Genomic DNA, 17993 nt, shown 5'->3' with positions numbered 1-17993 from the left:
CTCAGGACCTCAGACTGGGGGCTAAGATTCACCTTCTAATAGGACAATGACCCTAAGCACACAGCTAAGAAAATGCAGGAGTGGCTTCGGGACAAGTCTCAATGTCCTTGAGTGACCCAGCCAGAGCCCGGACTTGAACATGATCGAACATCTCTGGAATGACCTGAAAATAGCTGTGCAGTGACGCTCCCCATCCAACCTACTGTTGGAGCTAGAAACACAAGCATTTTGCTGCACCTGTGATAAATCAAAACAGATTTGGAGATGTTAATTTTGATTTGGATATGTTGCTGTCCAATTTCAAAGAAAATACTGAAATTCCACTACAATGATTTCCGGCCCTTACTGTTAGCGGACCTGAGTCTTGAATCAGAATTCTGGTCATACAGAAACATCAGTTGCTTGTCACCACTGTGAGAGTTGAAAGGACCTCTATTTGTTTAAACTGATACCACACCTCTATTTATAATAGAGCATTATAAAAAATATGCTAGTTTAGTCCATTATATTCTCGCAATGGAACAGCACTTTAACTATCTAATATGACGTACAGTTGGTCGTGAAACCACTTGTTCTGCTCTTGTAATTTCGGATTAGCAGAACAACAGTTTGGAACCTTTCCATTTCCAGGGAGTGGCCGTAATGGCTGTAATTCAAAATCCCCCAACAGATCTCTCTCAAATGTATTGTTATGACCTATTTGTGTTACTTAGAAAAGATTATGCAAAATGACAGAGCGATTAAAATGTCTGTTTTTCTTTATGTTTTTAGTGTGGCGGTCACCAGATCTAAAGACGTGCCCGCCTTCGGTCCTCCTATCCCCCAGGGGGTGTTCTTCCCAAAGTCGGCCATGTTCCGGGACTTCCTCCTGGCCAAGATGATGAACGGCGAGAATGCAGTGCATAAGTCGGACAAGTTCCGCGCCATGGCCATGCGCACGCGCCAAGAGTACCTGAAGGATTTGGCCGAGAACTTTGTAAGCGCCACCCCTGTGGACTCTTCGGCGGCCAAGTTCAGCTTCATCTCGTTGGGTGTCAAGAAGAAGGAGCGCAGCCGACCCCGGCGCAACGCCCACCTCCAGAGCTACGGGGCGGTCACTTGGGCCGTGGTGGCCCGGGACTTTGGCCAGTCAGCAGACATTGGCTGCTTGCTGGCCGTCTCCAATGAGTTTGTGGTGCTGATCGAAGAGGCGTCCAAGGAGGTGGTGTTCAACTGCTACTGCCGCGACGTCCTCGGTTGGAGCTCAACATCCGGGAGCGTCCGGCTTTTCTACGAGAGAGGCGAGTGTGTAGTGTTCTCCACGCAGGAAGGATGCTGGGACGATGTCCGGGAGATCATGCAGAGGTTGGAGGTAAGAAGGTTGTGTGGGAGGCTAAAAGACAACATAATTCAGTGCTACACATCCTGTACAAAGATTAAGCCTAATCCTGGACTAAAAAGCATTTTCAATTAAGATTTTCCATTGAGAATGATTTTAATCAAGGCTTAATTTGTGTCCGGGAAACCACGCCTCAATGTTTAAACCAGGGGTCGTCAATCGGACCCACAAGGAACATATCTGATTCAACTTCTCCAAGTATTTACTGAAGATTAGGTTTAGTTGATCACTTGGTTTTGTTACTGCTTGGCTGTACCCACACTGGCCCAGAGAGAAGATTGGCCACCTCTGCCTGAGACATAAGTATCATAAAACACTTGCATAAAACCTTGTACCTCAGTATTTGGCTGCGTTTTGACAGGCATCCCAATTCAGATTTTTCTCTTCTCCTAACTAATTGGTATTTTGACCAGTCAGATCAGCCCTGAAAAAGATCTTATGTGAGAAGATCTTGATAAGCTAAATAGTTTACTATGGGTGAACACTGCAGTGAGGTGATTACTCAAGTCCTGGGAGCCAGCCCAAGTCACAGCAGATTAGTCAGCAGGTCAGCAGATGTCCCCCATTTATACCGCCACTTTACCTCAGCCTCACAACAATATGTTTGTTGTTAAAAGTTACTGTTCTTGAATCACTGGTGGTAATTAAGGCCTGCCGGGGCGTGTACTTTCCTCCTGTTTTTTTCCCACGAATTGATTGTCATTTGATTGATAATTGTATTATTTAGAGGGAGACGAGAGGTCGTATGGGGTCGGGTGTCCCTGAGCTCTCTGTCCCAAGCCCTTTTAATTTTGGTTAAATGGGATTATCCAAAGGTGTCTAAAGCCTCTGCTAAGGTTGTCACAATACCATTCACCTCAGATGCCAAGGCTTTAAGATGCTAAAAAGGGGTGAAGAACTGGGGAGTCTGGATGAAAAATAGTGACACGTTGCCACTCCAAACAGAGCTGGTGTCCTTTAACCTTTTGCTTCGTGACGACCCTAATCTCTGCAGAGTTTGACATTGTGAGATTGGCTGGTTTATTCTGAAATTATCTAGGTATTTCTCCTATTGTTGGCACACTTTTTTTTGTCAAATCCCACAACTGTTTCCTGCACTTCAAGAGGCCAGCTCAGGCCACGTTTGGACTATATTTTGTTTTTGTTGCCAAGTTTGATTGAATGGAGCCCTTAGTCTTTTCAACCAACTTTATCATGGAAAGGGATAATAATTTAAGTTCTCATCAGCTTCAGTGCTGTTAAGGTTTTGTATATGTGTGGATTAGGTCAAACCACAACCTCACGGAGAGGTAGTAATTAGCAACTTTAACTGGGGTAAAGGTTGGCCTTATAAGGTAATGCTCATAACTTTTCAAAACAGTTGCCAACATGGATAAACCCTAATAAAGCCATCAGATCAAAGTAGGCTGAAATTTACTCTCTTGGTCATGTCGCCCTAGATTGTCACCCGGGGCTGCGAGACAGTGGAGATGACCCTCCGGCGAAACGGTTTGGGCCAGCTGGGATTCCACGTCAACTTCGAGGGTGTGGTGGCAGACGTGGAGCCCTTCGGCTTCGCCTGGCAGGTGGGTCTCCGTCCGGGCAGCCGGCTGATGGAGATCTGCAAGGTGGCCGTGGCCACACTGTCCCACGAGCAGATGATCGACCTGCTGCGCACGTCCAACACGGTCAGTGTGGTCATCGTCCAGCCCCATGAGGACGGCACACCCAGGAGGTAGCTTAAACACCACTTCCTCCTTCTTTGTACTTAACTAAGCTAAATAGCTCTTACAAAAACATCTGTCCCAAGCATTGTTTTATTCTTTCACTGAACAAAAATGTAAACGCTAAAATGCAACAATTTCAACGATTTTACTGTGTAACAGTTCATATAAGGAAATTGGTCAATTGAAATAAATTCACTAGGCCCTAATGTATGGATTTCACATGCCTAGGCACGGGCGCAGCTATGGGTGGGCATAGGACTTGGGAACCTGGCCCAGCCAATCAGAATGAGTTTTTCCCCACAAAAGGGCCTTATTACAGACATAAATGCTCCTTCGTTTCATCATCTGTCAGAGTGGCTGGTCTCAAACAATCCCGCAGGTAAAGAAGTTGGATGTGGAGGTCCTGGACTAGCGTGATTACACATGGTCTGTGATTGTGAGGCAACAGCTCTGGTGGACATTCCTACAGTCATCATGCCAATTGTACACTCCCTCAACTTGAGACATCTGGCATTGTGTTGTGTGACAGAACTGCACATTTTTAGAGTGGCCTTTTATTGTCCCCAGCACAAGGTGCACCTGTGTAATGATCATGCTATTTAATCAGCTTCTTGATATGCCACATCTGTCAAGTGGATGGATTATCTTGGCAAAGGAGAAATGCTCACTAACAGGGATGTAAATTAGGGATGCACGATATATCGGTGAGCATATCGGAATCGGACGATATTAGCTAAAAATGCCAACATCGGCATCGGTGTTAAACTAGACATCAGGCCAATGTGCAAAACCAATGTCAAAGCTGAAGTGCATACGTATATAACGTAAGTAGATGACGTAATGACGCCATGAAAATACAGCGCTACACAGAACAAAAGCAGAAAAATACTAAGTGCACACTTCCAACAACTAAACAAGTTCAAGTTGAGCAGTCATTTGAAAGAAGATTTCAGCGAGACAACTCAAAGGCGAAATCCATTAAAGCCAAGATAATGGATCTCATTATGCTACTTGCTATGGATGTCACAGTTGACATTTGGACCAGCGATGTCAGTCCCATGAGCATGCTGAGTCTGACAGCACAATGGGCCGACCAGGATGTCGTACTGTGGAAAGCTGCATTGCATGCTCAAGAATGTGCTGGTTCTCATACCGCTACTGCCATTTCAATGGCATTTGAGAACATGTTTGAAACTTGGAAACATGAACAAACTCGTAGCGCCACTCGAGAAATAAGCTCAACTGCGTTTGCAGCAGACATGATACCCTCTGTCATGGCATTGAAACGCCTGCTCAACAAAACTGCCAACACAGACCGTGGGGTCAAAACGTACAAAAGTACTCGAGGCTGTGAATAAGCGATTCGGTGGTATTCTCTCTGAGCTTCTTTACTGTGTCGCAACCATGCTCAATGCTAGGTACAAGGACCGCTACTTCGATGCAGACATGAAACAGGGTTTACGTGAAATGTTACATACACAGCTGGACAAGATAGAAATGGACACAGTGACAGTGCCCACCGAGGAAGAGATCATGGACGGACAGAGAGCTGAAACTTCACTGCTTGACATGTATGATGAAATCCTGGTTGAGAATGAAACGACTGAACAAATGTACAATGAAACAGCACAGCAAGTAAGTGAAATAAATAGGTTTGGATTATGTTTTACTGGTAATGGGGACACACTTAAATTCCACCAAAATAACTTTTTGGTATGTGTGTCTGTGTGCAACCTTTTATTTAAAGTCAGTTAAGAAAAAATATTATTTACAATGACAGCCTACCCCGGCCAAACCCAGATGACGCTGGGCCACTTATGGGCCGCCCTATGGGGCTCCCAATCACGGCCAGATGTGATACAGCCTGGATTCGAACCAGGGACTGTAGTGACGCCTCTTGCACTGAGATGCAGTGTCGTAGACCGCTGTGTGTGTGTGTGTGTGTGTGTGTGTGTGTAACTATTTAACTCTACTAGAATGCATAAAAGGCCTCAAAAGGACATGTCGGGACATGTTAGCCGTCGCATCAATCAAGTTATGATGGCACTGGCGTACTCAGTGTTCAGGTCACCTATTGAGCACGTTTGGGATGCTCTGGATCGATGTATATGACAGCTTGTTCCAGTTCCTGCCAATATCCAGAAACTTCGCACAGCCATTGAAGAGGAGTGGGACCGCATACCACAGGCCACAATCAACAGCATGATCAACTCTATGTGAAGGAGATGTTGCACTGCATGATGTAAACTCATCAGATACTGACTGGTTTTCTGATCCACGCACCTACCTTTTTTTTAAGGTATCTCTGACCAACAGATTCATATCTGTATTCCCAGTCATGTGAAATCATAGATTAGGGCATAATGAATTTATTTAAAAAATGTCTTTATATGAACTGTAACTCAGTAAAATCTTTGACATTGTTTCATTTGTATTTTTGTTCAGTGTACGTAGTGATTATTTTTGTCCAGAGCCCTATGGACCTGTGCCATTTGAGACTGGGCCAACATGTATGAATCAAGACCGGGTTTTCGTGCTGTGCCATTTTTTTGGGACATTCCAAGGTAGTTGTTGGGTTGGTTGGTGAACTGTTGTGTTGAGAACTTGAGACTTGCCAAATCATGTTTTAACAGGAATCAAGCAGGGTGAAAGAGAACATTATCCTTAGGAACATTTCTAGGATATTTTATTTTAGCTCATGAAACATGGGACCAACACTTTACATGTTGTGTTTATATTTTTGTTCAGAATAGGAAAATAGGATGCATTTTGGGAACCCAGACTTTTGGGACTTGGCTAGTTCAAAGCTAATGATCTCTGTAGTCATGACCTAATGGGCTTGTTAAATTAATCAATGTTGTCTATTAATGTTATGTTTTGTGTGGACCCCTGGAAGAGGAGCTGCGGCTTTCGCAACCGCTAACGGGGATCCAAATAAAATACTAATACCAGTGTTATTGATCAATCGGCTGTTATCAATGTTATCAATCGGCCACAGGCTTAGTCAATGCAGCTCATATCCATCAGCAAATGTTTAACATATTTAACTGTAGCAAAGTAGCAGTAAATTGGGATGAAGTTGGACACAAGTTAGCAGTGACTGGTCCCAAATGCAATGGGAGATTGCACTCAGAATATTGGGTAAATACTGTATTCTGACATTTAAATCAAGCAAGAAAGAGGTGGAACGAGGCTAAACCAGTTTGGAAATGGACGTATCAATTAGTGAGGTTTGTGGAAAAATGTAACGGGCATTGAAAAATCTCAAAAGACCTAACTCTTAAAATGCAGTCCATCTGCCAAATCTCAACTTAAAGCTCCCATTGACTTACAGTATAACATATTTGGCAAGTAAGAGGATTCACACGTTTTACATTAGATGCACTTAATAACACGGTAACAACACCAACTCATACTCTTACAGTATAATTTTAGTACATGTACTTCACTGTTTTAAGATTGTTTTGTAAGACGCTGAATTGCTAATGTGTCTTTTGATTTATTCTATCAGGAGCTGCTCGGAGATGTACCGCGTCCCCGTGGTGGAGTACAAGACCACCACGGCTGCCGGCTGGCACCGCGTCTCGACCGTCCCAGGTGGCGGCCCGTCCATGTCCCGGGCCTCCCCCACACAGGGCCCCAGCCCCGGGCAGCAGATGTTCCACTACGCCCAGGGGGCCATCTCCCGCAGCACCTCCTTCGACAGGAAGCAACAGGACGGGACCAGGTACACCTCAGCACCCACCTCCATCTTCATTGACTCATAGTTCCAAGTTCAAACGCCCTAGATCAGAGGTACTCAAATTTGAGCCTGGAGGGCCAAAGTGCTGCCGGTTTTCTTTTCGAACAGGGTAAACTCATTGTCACTGGTTGGTTAGAGATTCCACTCACGAGCACTGTCTTAATCAGTCCCTGCTTATCAGAAGAATTTACATCAGCAGTACTTGGAGAGCAGCAGTACTTGGAGACCAGATTTTAGTATCCCTGCCTTTGACACTCATAATCATGCTCAAAGTTTGTCACCAAAGGAAACTTGAGATACACTACCTTTCAACAGTTTGGGGTCACTTAGAAATGTCCTTGTTTTTTGAAAGAAAATAAAATGTTTTGTCCATTTAAAACAGTGTAGACATTGTCAATGTTGTAAATTACTATTGTAGCTGGAAACGGCTGATTTTTTTATGGAATATCTACATAGGCACACAGAGGCCCATTATCAGCAACCATCACTTCTGGCCTTCTAGGCAGAGTTGCAAAGAAAAAGCCATATCTCAGACTGGCCAATAAAAACAAAAGATTAAGCTGGGCAAAAGAACACAGACACTGGACAGAGGAACTCTGCCTAGAAGGCCAGCATCCCGGAGTCACCTCTTCACTGTTGATGTTGAGACTGGTGTTTTGCGGGTACTATTTAATGAAGCTGCCAGTTGAGGTCTTGTGAGGCATCTGTTTCTCAAACTAGACACACTAATGTACTTGTCCTCTTGCTCAGTTGTGCACCGGGGCCTCCCACTCCTCTTTATATTCTGGTTAGAGCCAGTTTGCACTGTTATGTGAAGGGAGTAGTACACAACGTTGTACGAGATCTTCAGTTTCTTGACAATTTCTCGCATGGAATAGCTTTCATTTCTCAGAGCAAAAATAGACTGACGAGTTTCAGAAGAAACTACTTTGTTTCTGGCCATTTTGACTCTGTAATCGAACCCACAAATGCTGATGTTCCAGATACTCAACTAGTCTAAAGAAGGCCAGTTTTATTGCTTCTTTAATTAGAACAACAGTTTTCAGCTGTGCTAACATAATTGTAAAAGGGTTTTCTATTGATCAATTGGCCTTTTAAAATTATAAACTTGGATTAGCTAACACAACGTGCCATTGGAACACAGGAGTGATGGTTGCTGATAATGGGCCTCTATACGCCTATGTAGATATTCCATAAAAAATGTGCCGTATCCAGCTACAATAGCCATTTACAACATTAACAATGTTTACACTGTATTTCTGATCAAGTTGATGTTGTTTTAATGGACAAAAAAAATGCTTCTCTTTCCAAAACAAGGACATTTCTAAGTGACCCCAAACTTTTGAATGGTAGTGTATATTACATCAAACATGCTTCCTTGCTTGGTATAAAGAGTCACTCAGATTTCATATACATATACAGATTTTCTGACCAATCATGTCTGACTCCTCCCAAGGACCTTTACTAATAATTGGACTCATTGCTGACCTGTTTTTGTTAGTGAAATTGTATAATTTTCCCGACGGACACAATGGCACTTCTATCCTTAGTATCACTGACACTGCACGACATTAGCATAGGCCGTGCATAATGAGGTCAAGGTTTTTGTAATGTGATTAGCATAAAATTAAGTGGCAAATACATGACTGGGGAACTGAGACTGCTCTGACGGAAAGAAAAACAAGATGGCAGAAGGGGCATGTTCATTAGGGAAAGCAACGGAGTGTTTTACAACGATTTGCAATGGAAAACAGGAATGGGGTTTGTTATTTGACAAGTCTAGGTAAAACATCCCGGTTTGTCCGTTTTCTACTGTTGATCCCTAATAAACTCGACCCAGCTCTAATTCCAACTAACATGCTGTAGCTACGATACTTAAAGCAGTGTTTCTCACAGCCATTGCTTCAGATGGTGTTTGCACACACAGTGAGTACCAGAACTAGAAAAAAACAACTGAATCAATGCTGAATGTAGATGATAAGCACTCTTTGGCACTTGATATGATACTAACAGAAAAACAAACAGAAGAGACTTGAGGTTTTTCCTCGTTTTTGCCCATATGTTTTGTCATGTTTTATGGAGTGATTTTAGTGGCAACAGAATTTTTATCAGAATTTGTATTATGAAATGTTTAATTTTGTTGGCACCAATGTCACTCCATAAGCATCTACTTTTTCTATAAGTATTGTGGATCGACCTCCCGTGTTGTGCCCCTGTTACTGAACTTGGCACACAGCATGGAAGTTGGTGAGGGGTTGAGGGCGGGGGGCTGTGGGGTTCGCTAGCAGGGTGTCAAGGCATGTGAATGTTTTATTGAGCTCCTGAGTGTTGAGGCTCTTGTTTGCAGCCCTGCACTGCCTCTCTGCTGTGGTCTGTCCCCGATCGTCGCGCGCACACACACACACACACACAGCGACAGTAAGGCTACCTCAGCACTGGTCTTTTGGGCAGTGTTGCATTACATGTCAGCTATGCAAGGGTACATCAGGTTGAACACGCGTGTGTTGCCATGCGTATGTGTGGTGTTTCACATAATCAGTGTGTGCATATCATTTTACAACTGTGTGACAACTGTGTGTGTGCATGCAAGCATACCGGTATGTGTTTGTATATGTGGGAGTAGTGCATTTTTGTGGGATGAGTTTGACCTTTTGTCAAAAGAAAAGCACAGCCTATTGGCTGTCATTTTTCCTTATCGTGGCGGAAAATTGAGATGAAGTGATTCCCTTCTAGTCAATGGTTTCACAGGAATGATTCTGGCATAGATTGTCCTCTCAGGAGTGAAATCTCTATTTTCAGATTGGAGTGTCCTTGGAAATGTCTGTATGAAAGACTGTACAAGTCTACACTGAGTGTACAAAAATATTGTGAACACCTGCTCTTTCCATGACATGGACTGACCAGGTGAATCCAGGTGAAAACTATGTTCCCTTATTGACACAACTGTGTGAAGCATTGGAGTCAACATGGGCGAGCATCCCTGTGGAACGCTTTCAACACCTTGTAGAGTCCATGCCCCGAAGAATTGAGGCTGCTCTGACGGAAGGGTGGGAGGGGGTCAACTCAATATTAGGTGTTAGGTGTTCTTAATGTTTTGTTCAGTCTGTGTATATTATAGACCTGTTTGCAACCATATAAACTGTTCTTATCAGACACGTTGCTCTCTTGGAGACATGGGCATTTCATATGGACTGCACTTCACACAGAAGAGGTTCATTGTTGGGTAATTGTATACTTTTAAAGCAAAATAGGTTGTTTGCTTCGCTACACACTCTTCTGGTGTCTGATATTTCTCTCATTAAACTTAAGATGTCAGGAGTTAAGATGTCAACCCTGCTTTGGCACCAAATGATGCATTTATTTCTCCTTTATTTTATCAGGGATTCATACTGAAACCATGATCTCTTTTACAGATGAGACCCTGAATTACATAAATTCCAGAAAATACCCACATCAAAATGTAAATACAAAATTCAAGCAGAAAGAAAAACACGGTCATAAAAAAAAACACGTTCATCAGTAATGAGGTCCTCAATCAGCTTTCTGGATTGCCCTAGAGGCCTCAGAACATCACATTTAAGAACATTTTAACAATTGTTCCACAAAATAAGGTGCAAGAAAACTATAAAAGCAGAATTTCCAGAGTTCACCATCCCTGAGACCGGGTGTCTAAAGTTTAGTAATGTTATGTTAGGTACAGTGGGACTTTATGTAAAAGGGCTTTTATAAATGAGAATGTAGCAATGTATCAACCTACGTGACATCAGAGGGCCAACCAACTTTCTGGTAGAGAATGCAGTGATGAGTACGAAAATTGTTGGCAATAATAAAGCGCAGTGTGTTTTGATAAACTCCATCTAAGGCTTTAGTGAACCTAAAGTCCTGACTCACTAGTCATTGTCCTTTTATTTGGGTTTTAGTTAGCGCTTGTGAGCTACACTTAGATGGGGGTAGCTTTTAGAACAAAGTTATAATTTTCATTTGTCACTGAAATTTCTTGAAAATCAAACCATAATGAGTAACAAAATTAAAATGACCACCTATTTCCAAGACACTAGCCTTTTCAGTCTACTTTTCAGACCAGACCAGTTGATATAGTAACATATTGGTTCTTGTTAACACTGTGGAGCGTACCGGGAGTCACCACACCATTACCAGCAGGACATATGGAAACCGGTTTCTGGGTTATGATTCATGTAACATTACATTTCCCGCACCCTTTTACCATACCATATTTGTCATATGTGACACTTTGTCTGGGTTCTACAGAAAAAAACAGACGTGATAGACTCTGAGGTAGTACAATGGAACCATTAAGGTGACATGTTTTCCTAAGGGAAACGACACGGAGACACTGCACATGTTTGTGTGGGGGTTGTTTGAATTCAAACACTTTGTGGCTTCCACTCCTAGTTGGAGCTTCGCCAGCTAATTAAGAGGGAGTGGGACTCCAATTTGCAGCTGCCAACGCCTTGTGAAGCAGGCCTGCTCCAAAGCTGCTGAATATGCAAGATTATCCTCCCTTTCACACCACCTCATCCCTTCCTCCCTGCCCTACAATATATTCCCTCTATTATGATCGCTTACCCATTGCACATTTACGATCCCATCTCAGCTTTTCCATATGATCTGGGATTCTGTGTTTTTTTTCGAGGGCTCAGCGTTCCTCTCGGGCCGGCGGGAGAGTCGAGTTTCACGAGTCGGAGGCTCAAGCATCTCCCACTCTCACGGAGGCTTGGAACAGTCTGTTCAGGCTAAGAATAACGCCTGGCCTAACTGCGTACTTACGCTACGTTCCCCTAGTATTTCCTCAAACACTCTTCATAAATGGATGGGATTCTAGTAGTCCAGTTACTATTTATCGTCACTGTCTAATGGTTGACCTACTATTTGTATTTGTCAGTATCGAATAATAAAAAATAAAACATCTTATCTACACTGTGTGATTTGACCTTTTGGCACAATGCACATGATGATACACAAAACAAACAAACAAACATCAGGGGCACGTTTATCATATGTCCAGGCTAGGCGATGAGTTGTATTGACACGCCTGACATTGTCACGAAGGCTCTTTGTGAATAACATGAGTGATAATATGGTCGTTTTTAGCAGATGTGTTTATCCAAAGTGACCCACCCAGTGGGCAATTTAGTTTTGTCTGCTCGGTACAATCAAAGTGTTTCCTTAGACCTGGAGTGTGTAGCCCTTTCGAGAATCCAACTAACAACTAACCCTTTCCATTCAACAGGGCCATTGAAGCTGTAGCCTTACAGGTGGGGCACTTTGGCGGTCGAGGTCCGTTTGGTTAAACGTCCCCTAAACGTTCTTTTGTGGTTTTCAGGGTACTGCAGGAATATGAGATATCCCCTACGGCCTCCTGTAGCAGTCGGGAACCTGGACAACTGTACTGCAGCTCCCCCAGCAACCAGTCCACGTCCAGTGACCCCGGACCCTGTGGCACCTGGTCCCAGAAGGCTGGATACATTAACGGGTAAGTGCATTAGGGCACAGCGCTGCGATGCATATTTTAGGACCACTATGGTGTATATTTTAGGACCACTATGGTGTATATTTAAGGACCACTATGGTGTATATTTAAGGACCACTATGGTGTACATTTTAAGACACTCAACCTCATGCCTCGCCACTCGATGGAGAGTTACATACACAGCAGACTGGGTTTGAATACAATAATATTCAAATACTGTATCTGCGCTTGATTGAGCTTGTCTGGGGCAATGGTGCCGATGGAATAGTGCCAAAAGTAGAAACCCCGCCCACCTATCAGTTTAAAGGGATAGTTCAGTCCAAAATCAAAGTTTATTAGATGTTTACGTTCCTCAAAATAATCAAGTCCATGTCAAAGAGCATAATACATAGAAACGCAGCATAATGCACAATTAAAATGCATATGAAAAGTGCAACAGTCTACATATTAACCCTCTTAAACCAGACTATCCCCACATGTGCATAGATGGCACATAATCTATACAGAAAGAGGACCATAATAATACTATGGTCATTTAGCATTTTCATCCAAAGCGATTTTCATAACTGTTCAGCATTCACAATGACCAATAGTGTATATGAATCGATCAAATTCAATCCCATTTATTTTAAAACCACTTACCTCTGCCATTGTCAAAAAGTGCTTTACATATATTCAGCATAGTGTAAATATTCAATACAGTGACCCATATATTCAGTATATGTAGTAGGACTAGTCGCGTGTCATATGATAGGCCGTCTCCTCTATCTAGGACAGAACAATGCCATTACCACCCCCCCATCCTGGTTCTTCCAGGACCCCATTCCTTGACCTTCTGCAGTCCAGACAAGTCTATAGTCGCCAGGCCAGAGGCCCCAGCCGGACCCTGGCTCTCAGGTTGCAAGGCATTCCTTCAATATCCCCACAGCATCGAGACACATTGTGGAAATGTGTCTGGGCAGCCACAGTTTAACGGATACTGTTACACGCCAAGGGAAAGGTTTGAAATAGCTCAGTGTGACTAGCCAAGTGGTGAGGAGAAACAATGGCCAGTGGTGCGAAAAGCAGGAAGTGGGGTGGATAAGGATTACAATGCACTTTAAAGGTTCCAATGCAAATCAATGGCAAAGCATTGAGGATGCTGTGGGAGAAGATTAATTTAAACCCATTTTCTCAATTGTAATGTTTGGGAGCCATGATATGCTGGTTAGCGTTCTCTTTGAGGCATGATTTAGGATAACAATTCTCATTTGACATAATTCTAGCATTGAAAGTTGATACAGTTGTGATTAGGTAAGGCATGGGTAGGCAACCCTGTTCTTGGAGTGCCGCAGATACTGCAGGATTTTGCTCCAACTAGGTACCACACCTTACCAACTGAGGTAATTGGGCAGTTAAATTATTGCCTAAATTCAAAACACCTGGTCTTCCAGGTCGGTTAAATCAAAAACATGAAGTGCTTGGGTCACTCCAGGACCAGGTTTGCCAACCCCTGTGGTAGGATCTGGCGGCTCTACATTAGATCATGCAGTTGCGGGTCAGTTGAAAAAAAAACTGAGTCTGTTTGGGCAACAACAAAACAAATGGCAGACCTGCGCGTCACTGACTGACTGTCTTCATGGTTAGAATGTTCAACAAAGACGTCATATCTTGCCTCCCTCTTTTGAAGATTTAAACCAGTTTGCTGATACCTCTAGCTTTATGTCCTGTTCTTCTTTCGGGCACCTGTAGATGCCAGTCACCTGCGCTGCACCTGGACCAGCCGAGCGACAAGGAGGGAGAGGGCCGGAGAGAGGGGGAGCCCAAGCTGGAGAGGACCAGATCAGCAGGTATGGGTTACTCTTCTTCATCACCAGCATCGTCATCATCACCATCATAAGCATCATCATGTAATCACCAATATCATCAACTGTGCTATGAAAGAGACTCGCCAGTCAGTAGAAATGCAGCAAAAAGGTCAGCTGGAGACAGAAAAAACAGAAAGCAATATTAACTGTCATTCTTACAGATTCAAGATTGTCATTCACATAAAGTTTTACCAAACGTGTCATGTTGTGATGTCAAAAAATGACATGTGCTTTCATAGCATGTACCTTAAAATAGAATGACTAAATAACTGCCATTCCAATTCGTTTTTGGGGAATTTCAGGAACTGCATTGAAAAAATGGCAGTAATGGCAACTAGGGTCATATTCATTAGTTCACACTGTAGTAAAAGGTTTTGCAATGGGAAATGAAAACATGCGTTTCTTATTGGACACATTCAGGTAGTCCCTCCCCACTTTAATCTGTTTGCTTCCATTTGGTTCATAGTGAATATGACCCAGTTCAAGTCCTGAATATATGAAGAGTTGACCTGACATCAATTCTAGTGGACAGTATTGTAGAAATTGTACCACGAGTATTTTAACGAGATAATTATATCACAAATTGTCTTCCTCTTTTGCAGAGGCGAAGTGGCACCATCCCTCCACGAAGATTCTGAACATGAGGGAGAGAAGCCAGCCGAGACAAGGAGCAAAGGACTCCCCCAATAAATACCAACATGTGAGTACTCATACTTTGAAAGAGTTAGTTATTTTAATGTTTAATAAGGGTTGCCTGGTTGACTTTGATTTTACAATGTAATGCTTTTTTCTTGTCATGTTGGATTTGGGTTAGTTTGTTGCGTCTGTCATCTCATGTAATAGCCTACATTTGAGCGTCAATGGGAAGTATGTCTTGTAACACTGTTTCAGGACAAAATCAGTTAGTTGTAAGACCCTTTAAATAAATAAATCATATGTTTCATTGGTTTCGTATGAAACCAATGACAAAACATCATGGCCATTTGGTGAATATATCCCATAGGACTTTGCCTCGTCAATCGACAAAGGCTTTGGTAGACCTACCTATGTGCTCCCAGAACACCTTATCCCCTTCTAGCAGCATGCATGGTCGGTTTGAACTGGAACACGACACCCTTGACAGATGGGCCATGATAGGCCATGATACCGTACGTATTGTCATCTGATCTTTAGGGTCGCACTTAGCAGTAGAGAACGGCTCGGTTACCCATACAGCCCCAAGCCGACACAGTACGATGGTGTGTAGTGCTACGTCTGCAGGGAACGAGGCCCGCCTCCTCTCGTCCTTGACGGACCAGGCTAGATTAGGTCAGCTTACCCTTGTCGGTGGTGACGCTTTTGCTGTCGCCTCTGATTTATTCTCCTGCCCCCCGCCCCCGCACCAAATCTGTGTATTGAAAGTAATGGTGACGCATGGTGAATGTCGATTCATGTGCATCATTTTTTTCATTAATATTACTATGAGTGAGGAAGCATCCCAACAATTGGCCCTGGAAAAATATTGCAAAGTTTGAAGCTTGAGGGGATGCTGATGCTTTTGCTGATGAGAGGTAGAGAGGTAGAATGAGAGAGGTAGAATGTATTTGCCTCCCTATGCAGAGCGCATTAAAGTTTCATATGCACTGTAAAGGCTGCCAAACATTTCCAGGGTCCCAATTCCATAATTCTAAAGTTTTAAGCGGTTAATATATTCCCGAACCGGTGAATAAACCCACAATGTGTATTTCCACTTTTATCTTAGATTTGATTGAATTGTGGCGTAAGGATACATAGCTTATGTATCATTGTTTTTTTAATAATAATTTAATTTACTAGTTGCCGAAATCCTTGTTTCCTCAATTCCTCTCGAAGGTCATTGGAGGTCTGAGGGAGGGGTCTTGGATCCTTTATTCCAAGACGCTTTGAGAGGAACTGAGGAAACAAGGACTGAGGAAGCAAGGACTGAGGAAGCAAGGATTTGACCGTTAATTTTCAGACACAAATGAATGCCGCTAACCACTAACTACTGTTGTGTTTGACCTCCCAGTCTGGCTCCAGTCACTCCAGCAGCAACACTCTCTCCAGCAATGCCTCCAGTGGCAGCAGCGACGAAAAGCGCTTCGGCTCTGGCGACCCCATGGACCCCGATGCCCTGGGCCTCATCTACATCAAGGGCGCGTCCACCGACAGTGGCATCGACACGGCGACTTGCATGCCCCCGCCGCCTCCCCCTCTACCTGGCTGCAGCGGAGGTGGCGCACCGGGGGTCTCGGCCGGCCGACCAGTCCCCCAGGATGCCCGAGGGGAGCAGTGGGTAGTGGAGTACTCCGGAACGGGGGGCTACCACGGAGCGGGGACGCCAGAAGAAGGGTTGACGTCACAAGGCTATAGCACCCAGGCCACTTCGGCTGGGCACGTAACGGACGGGAGCCTGGGCGACCTGAGTGAGATTTCCTCCATGTCCAGGTAAGGTGTAGCTCCAAGATAAAGTTCCCCTAAGTACAGATCTAAGATCAGCTTCCCGTCCCCTAGTCCATTAGTGGGGAAACTGCAAAACTGGCCTACGATCAGCGTCTAGGGGTAACTTCACCCTACACCAAGAGGCTGACTGGATCCCTTTTGTCTGACCGGTGACCAGTGCTTGAATTGTGGCCACAGCTCACCAATACAGAGTACCAGCATCTGAAATGTTGTTCTGCTTGATTATCAGATTATATTGTAGAATATTCACTCTAAAATTAACCCTGGTACTGTACAATTGAAATCAGTTCTGGTACCTTTTCATTTCAATTCAACCACTCCCAATGACACTTCATAATGTGATGTCAAACTGCGCCTGTTTTCAATGTCTGTCATTATTGGATGTGAGTTGTTTTTGCTCTAGGCATGTACACACATTACACATTGGCATGATGAGTAAGCAGAGACGGACTGGGACAAAAAACGGCCCTGGACTTTGACCTAGACTGGCCCACCACAACCAGCCCGCGGATATTCCACTACCGACGCACACACACACACACACACGTGTACACACACACACACACCACGTGTGTACACACACACACACACACACACACACACACACACACACACACACACACACACACACACACACACACACACACACACACACACACGTGTACACACACACACACACCACGTGTGTACACACACACACACACACACACACACACACACACACACACACACACACACACACACACACGTGTACACACACCAGGCCCTAATACCACCTCCAGCATCACAGCTACTGTACACAAATGCAGTACTATAGTGCTACAGAACTCACATACTGTAGACTGTTTTAAGTTCTACAGAACACATCCTGAATTGTCATGATTGACCAATATCCCATCAATCTGAAGCCTGAGCGTAAAACAGAGAATGTATAATAGCTAGAATACTCAGTGAGACCAAGCACTGGCTCGCTTCACTATGTCAAAGTAGTAGACAACACTACAACAGACGGCACAGTGAACCAGTAAAAAGACACCTGCGTTTTGGGTGTAAAGTGAATGGTAAGTAAGCAAGTTATAGAAAAATGTCCTTGGCTACCTTAGTGGAAGAGTAGTTTTCTCAGCAGATCACTTTACCCCAGCTCAGCACACAAATTCAGTTGTATTCATAGTTTTGGCTACAGATTATAAATATAGCAACATAGTGGAAACAATAGCTTTATAGTCAGAATTAATCATCATGAAATTAATAAATAAAAGTTGGCTGTGCTGTGCTGTGTCAAAGACTACACCCGCAATAACATCTGCTAAATATGTGTATGCGACCAATAAATTGGGATTTGACTAATGACAATAGTAGGGCTTCAAAC

At 43.7% G+C, this 17993-nt stretch overlaps 1 protein-coding gene across 3 annotated transcripts in view; it reads left to right on the top strand.

The window, feature by feature from the left end:
* Positions 1-17993, top strand: part of LOC110493763 (signal-induced proliferation-associated 1-like protein 2) — a 102757-nt gene that overhangs the window by 65256 nt on the left and 19508 nt on the right. For all 3 annotated transcript variants that reach the window (XM_036949754.1, XM_036949752.1, XM_036949753.1), the window contains exons 8-14: positions 772-1351; positions 2818-3092; positions 6596-6811; positions 12171-12320; positions 14049-14146; positions 14767-14864; positions 16191-16609. In XM_036949754.1, the coding sequence (XP_036805649.1) occupies positions 772-1351; positions 2818-3092; positions 6596-6811; positions 12171-12320; positions 14049-14146; positions 14767-14864; positions 16191-16609 (1836 nt within the window). The remainder of the gene's footprint in view (positions 1-771; positions 1352-2817; positions 3093-6595; positions 6812-12170; positions 12321-14048; positions 14147-14766; positions 14865-16190; positions 16610-17993) is intronic.

The sequence above is a fragment of the Oncorhynchus mykiss genome, chromosome 17, assembly GCF_013265735.2.
Source record: "Oncorhynchus mykiss isolate Arlee chromosome 17, USDA_OmykA_1.1, whole genome shotgun sequence".
Taxonomy (NCBI): Eukaryota; Metazoa; Chordata; class Actinopteri; order Salmoniformes; family Salmonidae; genus Oncorhynchus; species Oncorhynchus mykiss.
This window is presented reverse-complemented; position numbering and strand designations above follow the sequence as displayed.